The 19,487-nt window shown below is 36.6% G+C and overlaps 1 protein-coding gene across 10 annotated transcripts in view; it reads right to left on the reverse strand.

Moving 5' to 3' along the window:
* Positions 1–3,066: 3,066 nt before the first annotated feature.
* Positions 3,067–19,487, reverse strand: part of COX16 (COX16 cytochrome c oxidase assembly homolog (S. cerevisiae)) — a 36,227-nt gene continuing 19,806 nt past the window's right edge. For 3 of the 10 annotated variants that reach the window (XM_063715605.1, XM_009249215.4, XM_024231478.3), the window contains 4 exons: positions 19,383–19,454; positions 15,516–15,662; positions 5,876–5,938; positions 3,067–3,231 (listed from right to left, as the gene is read on the reverse strand). In XM_063715605.1, coding sequence (XP_063571675.1) covers positions 3,115–3,231; positions 5,876–5,938; positions 15,516–15,662; positions 19,383–19,454 — 399 coding nt within the window. In that variant the 3' untranslated portion in view covers positions 3,067–3,114. Of the gene's footprint in view, positions 3,232–4,876; positions 4,995–5,875; positions 5,939–15,515; positions 15,663–19,382; positions 19,455–19,487 lie in introns of all 10 variants that reach the window. The other 7 variants (XM_024231479.3, XM_063715606.1, XM_024231480.3 and 4 more) reach the window with 4 other exon arrangements.

Raw genomic sequence — 19,487 nt, forward strand, 5'->3', positions numbered from 1 at the left:
TTTTCAGTGCTCTGAAGTTTGATTTGTCTGAGATTAATATAACTCCTCAAACTTTCTTTTGATTAGTGTTAACATACTATATGTACTTTTCTCTCTCTTTCTTCAGTTCCGTCCACTCTGTTGATGATCTCATCAGTCACTGTTCTCGTTAGCTTTTTAATGCTAGAATTTCCTTTTAATTCTTCCACTTCTTTGCTTTTATTGCCCATTTGTTCTTGCATATTGTATACTTTTTCCATCAGAGCTCTTAGCATATTAATCATATTTTAAATTCCCAGTGTGATCATTGCAACATCGCTGCCATGTCTGAATCTGATTCTGATGCTCGTTTTGTCTCTTCAAACTGTGCTTTTTGTCTTTCGTTTTTGTTGACTGTTGGACATGATGTACTGGGTAAAATGAACTCGAGTGAATAGGCCTTTAGTGATGTGGTGGTAATATATGCAGTGGGGAGCATTCTGTAAGTCCTATGATTAGGCTTCTTAATAAGCCTAGGTCCCTGGACTGGACATTCACAAGTGTTTTTCAGTCTTCCTCCACCTCTCCTCACCCCCATTTAGGTAAAACAGGAAGGTTGGAGGAGGCTGGAGTTGGTTATTCCCCTTCCTCCAGTTGGCTAGGCACTGGTAAAACCCAATACAATTAGGTTCTAGCAAAAGTGTTTACTTTGGGCCAGGCTTACATTAAAGAAAACAGAATTCTCTGGGCATATTTCAGAATAGTTACTCTCACCTACACCTGCTAGAAGCACAAGGGGATTTTTCTGATATTCATTATGGAAACCAGGTGGGACTCTTAGAGGTAACTCACAAGTGTGCCTTCTCCAATCCACACAAGGCTTGGCCTCCTCTTAAGAGATTTTCTCTCAATTAATTAGTCCATGATCAGCCTCCAGGAAGTATTCAGTTACCTTTAGATATTCCTACCCAATGCTGGCTCCAGTGGTGGTTTCTGGGCAGGTGCTCCTCCAGGTAAACTATGATTTTCTGTACCTGCCTATGTCTCCAGTTTTCAGGGTGGTGGTTTGTCCTGTGACTTCAACTCAAAGTAAGAGTTTAGTTGTTCAGCTTTTTTCTTTGTTATGATGGGAATTAAATTTTTCAAACTTTTTACATATCAAACTGGAAACCAGAAGTCTTTTATGCTTTTAAAGAAACTAGTTTTCTAGACGAGTTGTACCATTTTACATGATACCACCAATGTGTGAGAGATTTCATTTCTCCACATCCTTGCCAGCATTTCATACTGTCACTAATTTTTTTTTAGGTATTCTAATAGATGTGTAGTGATGTCAATGTAGTCTAAAATTGCATTTCCTTCATAGTGATGTCAAACATTCTTTTCAGAGCTAATTTGCCATCAGTGTATCCTCTGTAGTGAAATGTCTCTATGTTTTTTGCCCATATTCTAATTGGATATTTTTTAACTGAGTTTACAGAGTTATTTATTCTAGGTATGAGTCTTTTGCCAGATATGTGGTTTACATGTGTTTTCTCTCAGTCTCTACATTTTTCATCCTTTTAACAGGGCCTTTGGCAAACAAAAGTTTGTAAAATTGATGTGTCAATTTGTCAAGTTTTTCTTTTATGAATATTCTTTGGTAAGAGCTATTCAGTAAGTTGAAGCCTTTCTCCTATGGTTTTTCCTAAAAGTTTTATACTTTTATGTTTTACATTTAAATCAATGATCTTTTCTGAGTTACTTGTTTAATGAGTGAATAATAAGTGGAGACTCTTTTCTCTGAAATCCAATTGCTCTAACAGGTAACTATCTTATGACTCATGTCTATCACAAATTATTATCACTAGATAATCAACTTCATTTACTTTTTGTTAAAACCAACCTGCTGAAAAGAATACAAATTTTGACTAGGAGGAGAAAGGTGGAGGTGGATTTATGGCAATTATAACAGGAGTATTTCAATGGAGACTTTAGGCAACTAGAACTCAGCATGAAACCAGAAGGTAGAAGCTGATAAAGACGGGTAAAAAGGAGAAAATGAGTTCAAAACAACTAACTTTCGGCCAGGCGCGGTGGCTCACACCTGTAATCCCAGCAATTTGGGAGGCCGAGGTGGGCGGATCACAAGGTCAGGAGATGGAGACCATCCTGGCTAACATGGTGAAACCCCATCTCTACTAAAAATACAAAAAATTAGCCAGGCGTGACGGCATGTGCCTGTAGTCCCAGCTACTCAGGAGGCTGAGGCAGGAGAATGGCGTGAACCCGGGAGGCGGAACATGCAGTGAGCACAGATTGTGCCACTGCACTCCAGCCTGGGTGAACAGAGCGAGACTCTGTCTCAAAACAAAACAAAAACAACTAACTTTCCTCAATTCAATCCTTTTGCCTAGGGATCAGATCACTGCAAACCCCAAATTAAAACACAAAACAACAACAAACACTAGAGGGCAATTTTGCATGCAAATTATGCTAAGGCATAATTTTTAGTATTATCTTAGTATTTCTCAAAATATAGTCATCTATGGATTTACTGAACAAATTTGCCATATCTGCTTCTAATCATACACTACTTCATAATTTTTGACAACCATAAATAATATAATTTCCTTGACATGTTAATGGTATCATTGTAATTATCAGGTGATGCTTTGGAGACTGATTATCATACTATGTGAGGCATTACAAAGAAAACCAAGACTCTTAGCAGATTGTGATCATTTTTCTTTCCCTAATAGATATGAGAGAAAATTACTGCTTGATTTTACTGTGAGAATTTAGATCCAGACCTACTGTCCTCATTAGGAATCAGAAATCAGAATGAAATATCAAAATGATGCCCTAGTGGCTACTGCAAAAGGAATATGTGGGTAGTTGGAGAGTGGAATACGTAACTGTTTTTGGAGCAATATTCACATTTTTTATTTCAAGGTGTAAAATATACGTGGCCAACATTGTTACTTTCATCTACAGATGGAACAGCTGGGAAGTATAAAAACCTATACATGACCTTTTATCAAGATTATTTGTCATCAAATTACCCATATCCAAGTTTCCATGGGCCTGGAATTTCCTTTCCACTTGATAGAGGTATATATTAGGAAGTCCAGTTGATAACATTTTTATTAAGAAAAGAGAAAAGAATCAGCAGAGTCAAGTTGTCTTAGTCTTAAGGCTTTCTGGATTTCTTCCTTGGAGGAGGTCAGGATCTTCCCAAGGCCTGGGTCCTCGAATATTCTTCCAGTCATCAAACTTGGAGTCTTTTATTTTCTACAGAACCACAAAAAATTAAAGTATAAATATTAGTATAAGAGCCTTGTGGCTTTGATTAGGACACAACTAACTCAATGAATAAATGAGTAGAAAGTATCCGATAGGTCCTCAATTACAATTGTAGCAAATAAGTCAACTACAATCATAATCATTGATGAAATGTCATTTTAAGATTTAGAACTTTTCATTTGTTACTGATGTTAATGCCTATCTTACTCCACCTTAACCATAAAACTATTAAAATAGAGAAAGAGTCTACATGCCTTATTTTTGAGAGGACAAGCTAAAGGCCGAAGCTGGGAAAACAAAAGTACAAATCTGAAGGCTGATCCAGCACAGTGACTGAAAGGGTTATCAGGGATGATGGTAGACAATAAGAAGAAAAGAACAAAGGTGGAGACCCTAAAGTCTTCTACAAAAAAGAAAAGAGACCAAAATAATTTGTCTTATGCCTGGGCTTAGGAATGAAAAGACTTTTCCTACAGCTATCATGAGCAAAACACTTTTGGGCAACTGAAACTAGTTGCAACTACATTATGGATCATCCTACCTTCATTTAGTCTGAAGTACCTCTCAAGCACAAAAATAAAGTTGGAATAAAAGGGAAGAAATAAATGTTTCTTCACCTTTCTCCTACTGACCACCACTCTGACATTAACTTTTACATATCTGCTGTTTTGGTTGTTCTGAAATAATTAAGGTAGAAAAAAGAAAAAGCTGTGAAAACACAGGACAGCTTATATCCAGAGACAGGGAAATGGAATAAATTTACCTTGACACTTGGATACTAAGCATTACTCTCTTACTAACTAGCTATATAACCTTTGGAAAGTGATTTAAGCCACCTGGGCATTAACTCGCTCATAAGTAACAATGAAAAGGTTGAACCAAATACTCTACATTTGAGAGTCTTCAGCTCTCAAATTCTACAGGTCCTAGAAGAACTAGAAGGAAAATCTACTCCCAGACAAACTCTCCATAGCATCACTACTGGTGTATAGCACTTGTAGAACTACAAGTTAGCAAGTTACAGGATTTTTTTTTTCTTAATCAATGGGAAAGTAGTAAATGCAAATACTGTTCACTTATAGTTTTACCAGGAGTCTGTATTACATATATACATGAAGGAACAAAATTCAACTAATTTAGCATACAAGAAGAATTTAAAGTATTTTCGAGTATAGTTATGAAATGATCTAAAGTTATTAAAAGATTTTAATAAAGAATAATGGCCACTATCCAGGTAACGTAAGATATATATGCTTAACAGAATTGAAGAAAATTCTTATATAACAAGTTCATGTAAAAGTGGTCTAGTCTTTACAGATCTTTGGTGAAGGAGATTCCTTGTAGAATTCTACAAAACGTGCACAGTGGCTGAAGAATGGGCTATGTAAATGTGCTGAGAAAAACCACCCAAGACATAACACTTCACAGCCAACTGGTATAGGCCTGAGTGTGGAACGGCGTCAAGAAATGCTGAGAAAAAACAGTGTCAAGAATATGGAGTTTTCATGCCTGCCAGAGTGGAGACCTTTCTTTTAACATTTTGTTGCTACCCTGACATCCACCTAAGACGCCAAAAGGACTGTTCTTCAGGAGTAAAAATTATGCCTGAGAATAAGATTTTCTTTAGACTCACCCCCAACAAAGCTTAAAGCCAAGTCTTGACAAGATTCTCTGGGGAGACAGTCTGGAGATTGAGTCCCAACAAGGGAGAAGGGCCAAAGAAAGATAGTAGCCCTTCAACAGATACTTCCCTACAAAGCACAAAACGAAGTTTAAGGTGATTAGCTAACAATTAAATTGTCAAAATAAAAATCAACACTCTTCAGAATTTTCTTCAGTGTATTATTCACAATGACTACCTTTCAATACAAAATGACCAGACATACAAAGAAACAGGAAAATATAATCCAGTCAAAAAAATTACAAACTCAAAGACATGAAGAACATCCTCACCACATCCCATAATATAGCGTGCTATTAAACTCGATTTTTGCTAATTAGATGGGTGAAAAGTGATACCTCGTTAGACTTTGACATTCCTATTATGATAAATTGAGCATCTCTTCATATGTTTAAGAATGATACTTATTTCCTTTTGTCCAAAAGTTTTACATGCTATGCTTTCCCATGTTCTTACTGAACAAATGAATTGAACTTTTTCACACTGATTTGGAGATGGTCTTCACATTTAAGTAAATTAATGTGCCATGATAAGATTAAACTATATCTGTAGGATTTCTCATGTAACCTGTGACTTTATATACATTTTTTTATTCTTAACTTTTGAATTTGTATGTATGAACCCATTAATCTTTACTTTTAGAGCTTCTGGGTTTTATATCACATTTAAATAGGCTTTTTTGACTCAAGACAACAAACAAAATTCTCCATTTATATTCTCCTAGTACTTTTAGCATTTTGTTTTTTACTTTTAAATTCTTGATCCATCTGGAATTTATTTATTTGTAGTATAATAAGTATGGATCCATCTTTATTTTCTTTTCAAATGACTATACAGTTTATCAAATACCATATATTCAACATAATTTTTTTCTGTACTACTAATACTTTTAAGGCAGATAAAACCAGTAACTGATTGTTATAAGACAGAGACTATATTAACATACCGTACCTCATATTCCGACTCTAAAGATATTTTATTCTCTTTCAGTTTTTTTTCAAGCTCAGGATCCATCTGTAGAAAAGGAAAAAAAGTAATAAGTTATCTAAGTCTGTTAGACTCAATTTTCAGTTTTAAGTTATAGAAGAGATGGCTGAAATACTATAGCCAAATACAAACACATGGCAAAATCTCCACCATCTACTCTGATCACATAATAACTAATGTACTACTGCCACCATTATTCAACTAACAAGAGTTAATATCTACTGATTACTTGTTATGTGAGAGGCATTTTGACATATATTGTTTCATCCTCACAAAATCCATGAAATATGTATTATCTTTATCTGTATTATCATATGTAAGGAATTATCTGTATTATCATATGTAATTCAAACACGGGGTTTGAATAACATGTCAAAGAGGCAGAGCTTGGCTTTGAGTATTGGTTCTCTGCCTCCAGAGTTCACACTATTAACCACCAACCTAAATTATATTATGGAGAAATAACAAAAATACTAATATAATGCTGCACTTGAAAACAAAAAGGAATACCTTCCATGGGCCAGAAGTAGATATCTACCAAAAAAAAAAAATCCATAGAGGTAAAAAGAAGCTAATGCTATATTACCTGTATAAAAAGCCTTTCTGTATGTGGCAAAGCCTTCAGGAAAAAGAGTATGATGGCTGAAATTAATAAACAACAACTACAAAAAAGCAAAGATCAAATAAGTAAAATAGAAGCATAACCAGAGGATTTCACTGGAATAATGCATGAAGAGATAAAAATGAGATGAATGAAAAAAAGTATTTTACAAAAGCTAGACCTAAAAGTTCTAACACATAGCTAGAAGTTCCAGAATTAGAAAATAAAGGGGAGGGAGAGCAATAATTAAATAAAAATAGCAAAGAATTCCCCACTACATAGCAATGAGTCCTCAGACTGAAAGAACATAATAAGAAATAAGCACAACAAAACAAAAACATTTTTAATCAAAGTGAAGTTGATTAAGAGAATAAAGAGTATTTAGATGAAAAGGTCAACAGCACAAATTCTACAGGTGATAAAGAGTATAATAATGTGAATAATTTTATGCCATTAATTTGAAAACTTAGATAAAATGGACAGATTAATAGAAAAATACAACTTTCCAAAACTGACAAAGGCAGAATAGACAACTTGAATAGTTTTACAATCTATAAAGAATGAAATCTATAATGAATAACCTCACACAAAGAAAACTCCAGGGTCAGATGGCTTTGCCAGTGAATTCTCCCAAGGAAGAAATAATGCCAATGTAACAAATACTCTGTATGAGTTATGTGGTAAGCATAACCCTGATATCAAATTTCAGAAGAAAATAAAAATAACAGGCCAGTTTCATATATGAACACAAATGCAGAATTCTTAAATAGTGTAAAAAGAATTCAGCAACATACCAAAAAGAGAGCATACCATGATCAAGTTGAATTTATTCCAGAAAGGCGAAGTTAATTTGGAAATCACAATGTAATTTGCAAACAAACTAATGCGACAGAACAGAGAATCCTGAAGCAGACTTAAAAACTTACATGAACAGTTGATTTATGACAAATTAGGCACAGAAGAGCAGTCAGGAAACAATGCAATTGTCAATATATGATGATTGCACAATTTCTTATCTATTAATATATTAGAGAATATATTCCTCACATCACATACAAAAAAAAAAAAATCAATTCCAGATAGAATGTAGACCCAAATATGAAAGGCAAAAATCAAAACTTTTAGTAATTCACATAGAAAAATATTTATACTTTGGAGTAGGGAAAATGTTTCTTAAAAGAAAAATCATAAAGTAAAAGAGGAATAAAATATATTGTATTAAACTTTTTTTCTTTGAGATGGAAATCTCACTCTGTCACCAGGCTGGAAAGCAGTGGCACAATCTTGGCTCACTGCAACCTCTGCCTCCTGGATTCAAGCAATTCCTCTGCTTCAGCCTCCCGAGTAGCTGGGACTACAGGCATGTGCCACTACGCCCGGCTAATTTTTTATATTTTAGTAGAGACGGGGTTTCACCATATTGGCTAGGATGGTCTTGATCTCTTGACCTCATGATCCACCCGCCTCGGCCTCGCAAAGTGCTGGGATCACAGGCATGAGCCACGGCACCCAACCAACTGTATTAAACTTAAGAAAACTTGTTCATCAAAAGATACCATTAAGAAAATGAAGACTAAAAGGTTTATATTCTGGCATGCATAAAAAAACTCCTAAAAAATAGTACAAAAAAACCCAATAATCCAGTAGAAAAAATGAGCAAGAGGCCTCAATAGACACATAAAAATGAATATACAAAATAGAATATAAAAATGGCCAACAGACATATAAAAAGTGATTAACTTCATCAGTCACCATGGAAAATTTAAATTCACCTCATAATTAGATAGCAATTCATAACACACCCACCAGAATGATTTTAAAAAACAAAACAAAATTAAACTGACAATACAAAGTATTTGGAGCCTTAACAATAAATTGTTGGTCACAGTATAGATGGATAGTCATTCTGAAAAACAGTTTGGAATTATCAAATAAAACTGAAGTATAATACAACACCCTATAATCTAGCAATTCCTTTTTATACATGTACAGGAGAAAAGCATACAAGAATGGAATGTTCAGGATGTCACCAAGATGGCAGAATAGAAGGTAACTTGTTCATATCCCCCCATAGCAACAAGAATCCTGCACCTATCCACAGTAAAAAGTCTTGCTGCAGGAGCCTCAGAATTCAGGTAGGAGGTTGTCAAACCCTGATGGAGCCAAAGACCTAGGAAGGTCGTTTTGAATGCATTCACACCTAGGTGGATGATCCACTGAGCCTGCTTCTAAGTTCAAGCCTGGAAACAGCCCAGTCCTTCAAGGGGCTTAGCTATAGCCCCATCTGGCCTTCAGTCTACAACCAAAACCAGCTGCCAAGAGGTCCAGAAGGAATCACACATGCTAGTGACTTAACAGAAAGGCTTGTCTGCCTGCTGATATTGGTCTTGACAGTGAGCCTGAAAGTGGCCCTATGGCTCTGCTCCAGCCTTCAGCTGCAGGTCCCAGCTCAGAGCTGTTTACACAAGGACCCAAAGGGAGACTCAACCATATCTGGCAGCCCAGGAGTATAGGCCTCCCCTGTGGGCTTGCCAACCTCCTGTCACGGCAGATCCTGAGGGGGCCCAGCCTCAGCTGCAGCCCCTCTTGCTGTAGTTGAGAAACGATCCTGTCTGTGCAGGATCCTCCAGGGAGACAAGTGCCCCACTTGAGCCAACAAGATCCAGCTCTCTAGCCTCCAGGCCACAGCAGATCCCGGGGGGCCCAGTCTCAGTTCCAGCCTCGCCTGCCACAGTTGGGGAACTATCTGGTCTGTCTAGGGACCTGCTGGGAAATGCACACCCACCTGAGCCAATGTTGACAGGCATGCCATCCTCTCTTCTACAGTAGATCCTGAGACAGCTCAGTCTCAGCTTCAGCCCCTCCTATGGAAGTTGAGGAACTATCCCACTGATGCAGTGACCTGCCAAGTGACACATGCTCATCCGTGGCAATGAGAGGGGGTCATCAGCCTCCCTACAGCAGATCCAAAAGGGGTCCAGTCTCAACTCCAGTCCCTCTTGCTACAGTCAAGAACCCAGCCTGCCTACACAGAGAACTGTTGGGAGGCATGCTTGTCTGATACACTGAGACAGTCTTCTGGACTCAAGTACCTGGTCAGCATTCCCACACAGCCCCAGTACCTACCTTGGATCTTCCACAGATCCATTTGGGCCAAAAAGCCATGCCAACCTTGGAGCCTTCATGAGACTCATGGCAAGCCTGGGCTTTGGGCACTCTAGTGCTGAGGCAGCTCAAGTGGTCACAGGCTCAGGGAAGACAACAGTCAGTGTGCTTAGAATCCCTGGAACACCCTCTGAAGGACAGGCCCAAACAAAACCAGACTGCACAGACTAAGATAAATACAGAGGCTCTCAATGCACACAAATTGTCACATTTCCTCGAGTATCAGAAACATTTAGGAAAATATGACCTCATCAAATGGACAAAATAAGGCACTGGAAACCAACCCTAAAATGGAGATGTGTAATCTTTCAGACAAAGAACTGAAAATGGCTGTTTCAAGGAAGTTAAATAAACTTCAAGAAAAGACAGAGAACCATTTAGAAATTTATCAGAGAAATTGAACAGAGAGGTTGAAATAATTTTTTAAAAATCAAACAGAAATCCTGGAGCTGAAAAATACAATGAATGAAACAAAAAATGCACTACAAAGCATCAACAGAAGAATTCAGCGAACAGATGAAAGATCAGTGAGCTCAAAGAGAAACGATTTGAAAATACATAGTAAGAAGAGAAAAAAGGAAAAAGAATGAAAGTAATAAACAGCTTACAGGATCTATGGAACAACATAAAAACAGCAAATATTCAGGTTATTGGAGTTGAAGTGGGAACTAAGAAAGACAAAGGTGCAGAAAGCTTATTCAAAGAAATAATAACAGAAAACTTTCTAAACCTGGAGAAATACATAAATATCTGGGAAAAGCAAGGTAAAATGTCACCAATCAGATTCGACCCAAATAATACCCCAAGACATATTATAATCAAACTCTCAAACACCAAAGTCAAAGATAAGAGGCTAAGAGCAATAAGAGAAGTGAAGCAAATGATAGAAGGGGCATCATATGCCTGGCAGCAGACTTCTTAGTAGAAACTATATAGGCCAGAAGAGAGTGGGACAATATATTTAGAGTGCTGAGGAAAACAAACAAAAATACTGTAACAACCAAAAATACTGTATCCAGCAAAGTTATCCTTCAGAAATGGAGAGATGAAAGACTGCCAAACAAAAGCAGAGGGAATTTATTGTTACTAGACCTGTCCCAAAAGAAATGCTAAAAAGAGTTCTTCATACTAAAAGATAAGAACACTGCATGATATACTAATACTGCAATCATGATGTTTAAACCACTTTTATCTTTAGTAAGAAGACAAAACTATTAAAAATAATAACTGCAACAATTTGCTAAGAGATTGGCAATACAAAAATGTAAATTGTGGCCAGGCGCAGTGGCTCACATCTGTAATCCCAGCATCCTGGGAGGCTGAGGTGGATGGATCACTTGAGGTCAGGAGTTCAAGACCAGCCTGGTCAACATGGCAAACCCCCATCTCTACTAAAATTACAAAAATTCATCGGGTGTGGTGGTGCGCGCCTGTAGTCCCAGGTACTTGGGAGTCTGAGGCAGAAGAATCGCTCGGAAGGCAGAGGTTGCAGTGAGCCGAGATTGTACCACTGCACTCCAGCCTAGGCAATAAAGCAAGACTCCATCTCAAAAATAAATAAGTTGTAACATCAAAAATTCAACATGTTGGGGGAAAGAGAGTTAATATGTATAGGTTTTTATTTTGGTTTTTCCTTTTTCTGTAATCAAAGTTAAGTTGGTATCCATTTCAAATAAGTTGTTATATCTACAGGATGTTTTCTGTAAGCCTTGAGGTAACTGCAAAGCAAAAATCTGTAACAGATACACTAAAAATAAAAAGCAACAAGTTAAAATATATTACCAGATAAAAATCAGTTAATCACATAAAAAGGAATGAAAAAAGGACGCGAGGAGTTACACAACTAGAAAACAAGCAACAAAATGGCAGTAGTAAGGCCTTACCTATCAATAGTAACACTGAATGTAAATGGACTATACTCTCCAGTTAGAAAACAGAGTGGCTCACTGAATTAAAATATAACACCCAAGTACATGCTGCCTATAAGAAACTCACCTCATCTATAAAGATACACATAAACTGCAAGTGAAGGAATAGAAAAAGATATTCCATGGAAATGAAAACCAAAAAAAGAACAGAAGTAGCTATACTTAGATAAAATAGACTTAAGTCAAAAACTAAAAAGGGACAATGAAGGAAATTATATAAGATTATATAAGATAAAGGAGTCAATTCAGCAAGAGAATATAACAACAGTAAATATATATGCACCCAACACCTGAACACCCAAATATACAAAGCAAATATTAACAAATCTAAAGGGAGACAGACTGCAATACATAATACTGGGGGATTTCAACAACCTACTTTTGGCGATGGACAGATCATCTAGGTACAAAATCAACAAAGACACATTAAAGTTAAACTCTACCCTAGACCAAATGGACCTAAGACAAATTTACAGAATGTGTCATCAAACTGCTGCAGAATACACTTTTTCTCATCAGCACATGGAATATTCTCCAGGATAGACCATATGTTAGGCCACAAAGTCTCAACAAATTCAAAAAAGTATCAATCATATCAAGTGTCTACTCTGACCAAAACAGAATAAAAATAGCAATCAATAACAAGAGGAACTTTGGAAGCTGTACAAATACATGGAAATTATACACAACGCTCCAGAACGACCAAAGAGTTAAAAAAAAAAAAAAGGACCAAATTTTAAAAATTTATGGAAACAAATAAAAATGGAAACATATGAACATAGCTATGTTCATTTATTTACGTTTGTCTATGACTGCCTTTGTACTACAACAGCAAACTTCAGTAAATGCAAAAGTTCAAATTTACTATCTGGCTCTTTACAGGAAAAGCTTGCTGATCCCTGACTTAAATTTGAAGCACAAATGAATTTCACATATATAATATTGAATAAAAGAAGTCAGCACAAAAAGATATATATAATTCCACTGATATAAAATTCAAAACAAAGAAAATTAATCAAAAGGTTTTGGGATGTATTCTAAAATGGTAAAACCAAGGAAGTAATTACTATAAAAAGCACAGTAGGGCCAGGCGTGGTGGCTCATGCCTGTAATCCCAGCACTTTGGGAGGCTGAGGCAGGCGGATCATGAGGTCAGGAGATCAAGACCATCTTGGCTAACACAGTGAAACCCTGTCTCTACTAAAAATACGAAAAATTAGCCAGGTGCGGTAGCATGCACGGCTAGTCGGGAGGCTGAGGCAGGAGAATCGCTTGAACCCGGGAGGCGGAAGTTGCAGTGAGCCAAGATTGCACCACTGAACTCCAGCCTGGACCACAGAGTGAGGCTTCGTCTCGAAACAAAAAACAAAAAACAAAACAAAAACAAAAAAAAAAAGCGCAGTAGTGTTTATCCTAGGGCCAAGAGGAAGGCATGGAGCGGCAGGAAGAGAGATTAGGAAGCAGCACACAGAATGGGTCTGGGATGCTTAACAATTTTTACTTTTTGACACAGATGGTGGTTACTTGGGTTTTCAGTTTATGATAATTTATTAAATTGTACATGTATGTTCAATATACTCCTTGGTTTCTGTATTGTGTTTCACAACAAAACAACTTAGATAAATAAAAATAAAATAATGAATTACTATATTAATAATTGCATGTATGTAAAAGGGATAAAACACAAACCTACAATACAAGTTAACTTCCTCATATGCTTTCAACTAAGAAAACAGCAAATGACCTACTGTTGGTGGGCGCGAGGAACTGACTGTATTATTGAGAGATATATCTGTACTTTATGTGATTTAAAAGAAATTTTTAGTGCTAATTTTGATTGTGTGAAATTTCTGCCTTACCAGCATACATTAAAATCAAACCTCTATCTAAGATGCTACTCTATTGTATAATGCTTTGATAAACTTTCTTCCCGTATCTTTATTTTCTGTACAAAATTTCTCCAATAATCTAAAATTTATCCAATAATGTCCAAGTAATTTGCAAAACAAAATAATCAACCAAAAAACGCTATTACCTGCAGTCTCTTGGAGTTTAAGAGATAAAGACCCACTAAAGAAAGGGTTCCAAAAGAGCTTAGAGTTGAAAGCCCATTTTTTCCCTGGAAACCCTTGACACACCTGGTAAACCCACAGGATAAGAACAAAGGTTTGAAACCAGGCAGATGGCTGCTACTGGAGGTCACAGAAACCACCACACAGGGCTATAATGACAAAAAATAGAGATCAAAACATACAACAGTTTTGAAATTCTAGAACTGCGTAAAATAGAAGTATACCACTAGGTTGAAAATTCTCTGAAAAGTAGAGCAGAATTTCCTGGAGCATCAATTTAAAGCCATGTAGGTCCATGGACATTATTTATAAACAACTATAGAGGTTCCAGATGATATTGTTTTCCTCCAGGAAAGACTTATCCTTTTTTCTGCAAGACAAACAGATTGGGGGCTAGGAATAGGGAAGAAATAGAGAGGATAGCCTAAGTCTTAATTAAGTGAAGTCAAGCCAGGACCTGGCTCACTCCTGGATGATATTAAGATGGAGCAGCCCTCAATCTATTTGCATTGCAGAAAAAAGCATAAGCCTTTTATGGAAGAAAACAATACCATCTGGAACCTCTATAATTGTTTATAAATAATGTCTAGTATTTAAAAATTATGAGGCATGTTTAAAGATAGAATCATCAACTGAAAAAAACAAGAGAAAAATTAGATAATAAAAGCAGATCTATAGTGATCCTTATGTTGGAGACAGGCCTTTAAGTAACAATAATTTGTATATGTTCAAGACATCAAAGGAAAAAATAGATTAAAACATGGCATCATAGAAGATTTCTCCAGACTACTAGAATGTGTAATAAAGAATTAAATGTGCATTTTAAAACTAAAAAATATAGTAACTGAAATCACGAAATCAAGGGATGGCTTCATGTGGAGATTGAACACAGCAAAAGAGAGGTTTAGTGACTAGAAGATAAAACAATAGAAAATATACACAATAAAGTACAAAAAAAATAATGAGGGGAAAACAAAACATTGAAAAATCATAATAGAAATGTTGGGCATAAAGAATATAACACACATCTGATTGGTATCCTATAAGGAAAACTGGGCAAAAGCAACAACTGACAAGATATGAACAATTTTTGGTTTTACATTTTCTGTGGTTTCATTAAAATCTTCAAAGAAATCAGAAGATAATTTGGCTTTTTGAGTCTTTTGTTTTTTTGAGACAGGGTCTCGCTCTGTCACCCAGGCTGGAGTGCAATGGCACGATCATAGCTCACTGCAGTCTCAAACTCCTGAGCTAAATCAATCCTCCCAGATCAGCCTCCGAGTAGCTGGGACTGCAGGCACGCACCACCACGCCTGGCTACTTTTTTGCATTTTTTGCAGAGATGAGGCTTCACCATATTGCCCAGGCTGGTCCTGAACTCCTGATTCAAGTGATCCACCCACCTTGGCCTCCCAAAGTGCTGGGATTAACACATGTGAACCACCATGCCCAGCCCCAGAAGATAATTTGAAACTCAATTTTTTCTAAATCAAGTACCTAAGAGCTAAGGTGGACATTTCTTGGTGCCATTTTTCTGTTTAGCATTGATATACAATAGCACGATCCTTGGTAAAATTTAACAGTATACATAGGAGGTCAACAGACCTGGTACCAGTCTCCCTTTTGTTCACTCATAGGATATTTTAGTAGTTCTAACTTCTGAATCAGAAAAATGTCACTTTAGTCAGTTTCATAGAGCAATCAAGAGAACAATATGATAATGCATGTTCTCACTGGTATGGTATACACAAGCTAACTCAGCAGCTCTATTTTAGACTGAGTGTAGTATTGTATTTTGGGGAGATGAGTAAACTTATGATTGATTTATAAGTACTTGCCTGCCTCATCTTGGACCTGTGAGATTCAGTCTTCATATCTGCTTTCACATCCCTGTCTCCACCAGGCCCAATCTCAATTTCTTGTTTGTGTATTGTGCAGTATGCTCCGTTTTGGTTATTTAACTCCTTAATCCAGTTGTATGTGTCCTTCCATATGTCATTAAAATAACAGAGTCATTTAGCTTTCTTTTTCAGTGATGTCTGAATCATACTGGCGGTATTATAATTGTTCTCATTTTCATTATCTAATCTTAGAAAACACGGTCACAATATTTATAATGTTAAAAATTAAACTAACACCATCTGTTACAAAGCACAACAGGCAGGCAAAGTCGAAGACTTACTGCTCGCAACTGCAATGTACTTATATTGCACACTTACATCACATCTTTTGGTGTGATCCAACAATGTATGACCCATTATTGTGGATCCTTGGTTGTTAGTATCAGCACTCACGAGAAAAAAACAGCAACAGCCACTAGGGACAGCAGATAAACTATTCCAAATCATTTTCTAAAACTTGAAAGCTGTTGCTTCCAGCTCTTACTTTTTTAGGCTTATACTTTCCCATGAACTTTGCACATCCATTACTGGGAAGCAAGATTTTTTTTTCCTGGGATGTCAAACTTTCAGTACAAAAATCAGGACTGTCTCAGGCAAACAAAGATGGTTGGTCACCCCAAATCCATATTGTGCTTCCTACATCCTTTTCTAAACTTCTCAACTGAACCCATCCTCTCTTGATCCAATTTTTTCCTTTAGACCACAGTGTCAACCCCCCTTGACCTCAGCAATTTACCCTCTTGACCACCCTAACCTCAATCTCTCAACCCATGCAACCACTATCAGCCTCAAACAGTCTTATCCTTTCAATCCTCAAGGATAAAATTCAACCGCTTAACCTCAACATTACCTCATCCTCTCTACCTAACTGGAACTCAACCTCACCCAAACACTGACTCTTGATCACCTGAGTTTGACTTTTCAACATCATCAACCAACCTCGGCCTCTAAATCTCATAGGCCTTGTCTTCTGATCCTTCTCACCTCAACCATGTCCTCTCATCTTCCTCCTACAGACCTTAACCATCCTCCTTCTTTTAACCTCATTCCCTTGACTTCAACTGACCTCGTCCTCTCAACTTCAATCAACCTCATTCTCTTAACCTTACTTAACCTTGTTCCATTTACTTTGACTCCATTTCCTAAACCTCGTCTGGAAGCTCAACTTCCCCTGTTCTCCTTAACTGGGTGATATGGTTTGGCTGTGTCCCCACCCAAATCTCATCTTGAATTGTAGTTCCCATGTGTCATGGGAGGGACCCGATGGGAAGTAATCGAATCACGGACATGGTTTCCCCCATGCTAGTCTCATGATAGTAGTTCTCACAAGATCTGATGGTTTTATAAGGGATTTCCCCCTTTGTTAGGCTCTCATTTCTCTCTCCTGCCGCCATGTGAAGAAGGTCATGTTTGCTTCCCCTTCTGCCATGACCGTAAGTTTCCTGAGGCCTCCCCAGTCTTGTGAAACTGTAAGTCAATTAAACCTCTTTTCTGTATAAATTACCCAGTCTTGAGTAGGTCTTTATTAGCAGTGTGAAAACAGACTAATACACTGGGTTATTGGCACCACCATTTACCTAGTCCTCAAAACCAAAACCTTGAGACATCCTAGATTTATTCATATTTTATTACATACATTAGTCATCAAATACTATCAATTTGCTGCTAAAATTATTGCTGGAACTCATTAATTTCTCTTTATCATCATTGCAAATATTTTATTTCAGGTTCCATTATTGTTCATCTATGCTACTGCCCCAGAATCCTAACAGATCTCTTTACTTCCAACCTAAACAATATTTTCTCTTCTCTCTTGCTCCCCCAATACCCATCCACCTGTACTCCACTGCCAGAGAGTTATTTCTAAAATGAAACACTGACCGTGTGCCCAATAATCCCTCTACCTTATAGAATATAAGTCATTTCTATCATTTAGCTAATTCCTCCTCATTCTTAAAGCCTAGTTCAAAGGCTAATGCCTTTAGAAAACCTTCTCTGATTCTCCTTTTCCAAGTTAAAACTACACACCTCTCCTTGAACGTCTAGTAATGGCCTTTTACTGGCATTGCTATATTATATGTCTGGGTACATTTTTTTAATTAGCTGTCTTCCAGCCTCAATTATAAACTTTATAAGTACTAGTTTCTGAATACTTGCAGCATCTAACAAATATTAACACATGACCACTATTCAATTATTTTTCAAATATATACTCATTTTCTCCCTTCCAAATGTCATATACTACCATAATTTTCATCTTAAAGGGAAAAAGAAAAAAATTCCTTGATAAAGTAATTGGGATGCTAACTGAGAGCTTTTAACACAGTTAAACTGAAAGTTGTTAACTGAAAATTAAGTAAAATTGCTCATTAAATAAAATTGTTCTAGTCCTTCATAGAAAGTACATTTTTTAAATTTAAAATTTACCCTAATACCTACTGTCCTTAAAACTAGCTGATGTTGGTTTCTCTAAAACCATAAAATTAACTGAGGAAACTGAATAGGACTTTATACTCTACTTTTCTATCAATATTACTGAGGTCTGCTAATAAAATACATATATTACTTGGGGAAAAAACTACAAATATCAGATATGTGCCATGAATAAAAGCTATGTACTTCTGAATGAAAAAACCAGAGTTCTTATGTGTCCTGAATTTCACAGTTGTGTGATTACAGAGGGTGAGAATCCTAGCTCTACCCCTAAGTAGCTATGTGACCTTAGCCAACTTAGATAAGCTTTCTTTATTTTTCTTCAGTTTCTTCAAGTAAAGACCCACTATAGTTAATGTATAGACCCCCTCAGTTTCCTCACCTGTAAAATAAAGACGATAACATATAGACAGTCCCCAGCTTGCAATGTTTCAATGTACGGTTCTTTTACTTTACGATCCATTTAATCAGGTATTAAATGCATTTTTTACTTATGATATTTTCAATTTACAACGAGTTTAGCAAGACATAACCCCATTATAAGTCAAGGATCATCTGTGTGTGTGTGTGTGTGTGTGTGTGTGTGTGTGTATGAACTAATATAGTCCTACTACAAAGTAGACATTATAAATTTAGGTGTCTTTATTTATACTGAAAAATAATTTTCCTTTTAGTAACAGTTATTAAAGATACATATCAATATACTTTATACAATTACTGATATTAATATTAAATATAATTAAGAGAAATAAAATAAAGCAAAATTATTGACCTCTGTTTTTTAATCCCTTCTAAATTCTAAAAACAGCTACACCAGATCATATTTTGGGGGAGAATGCTAACAACATTGCAAATTTTCTAATGAAATAAGAAAGGTTACTAGACTGGGTACGGTGGCTCACACCTGTAATCCCAACACTTTGGAAGGCCAAGGCGGGTGGATCATTTGAGGTCAGGAGTTCAAGACCAGCCTGGCCAACATAGTGAAACCCCATCTCTACTAAAAATACAAAAATTAGCACACCTGTAATCTCAGCTACTTGGGAGGCTGAGACAAGAGAATTGCTTGAGCCTGGGAGGCAGAGGTTGCAGTGAACCAGGATAGGCCACTGTACTCCAGTCTGAGCGACAGAGTGAGACCCCGTGGCAAAAAAAAAAAAAAAAAAGAAAGAAAGATTACGAAATTAGTTACATTTCATGATTCACTGCCATGTGATCACTAATGTTATTTTAAAGAAAAAAACAAAGATCACCTCTTAGTGTTGAAAAGCAAGACAAACTCAGACTGCTTAGTATACTGAGTATACAATTCTCCTAAATCAGAACATACATATAGACAGACACATGTCAAACTCTAATTATATTTCTTACTTTAGTCTTCACAGCATCATATCGGATTTGAGAAAACTCACGAAGACCAAAAGAACCTCCAATAATCAGCAACTAAAACAAAGAAAGGAAACATTTAAGCAAAAC

This window comes from Pongo abelii, chromosome 15, assembly GCF_028885655.2.
Source record: "Pongo abelii isolate AG06213 chromosome 15, NHGRI_mPonAbe1-v2.0_pri, whole genome shotgun sequence".
Taxonomy (NCBI): domain Eukaryota; kingdom Metazoa; phylum Chordata; class Mammalia; order Primates; family Hominidae; genus Pongo; species Pongo abelii.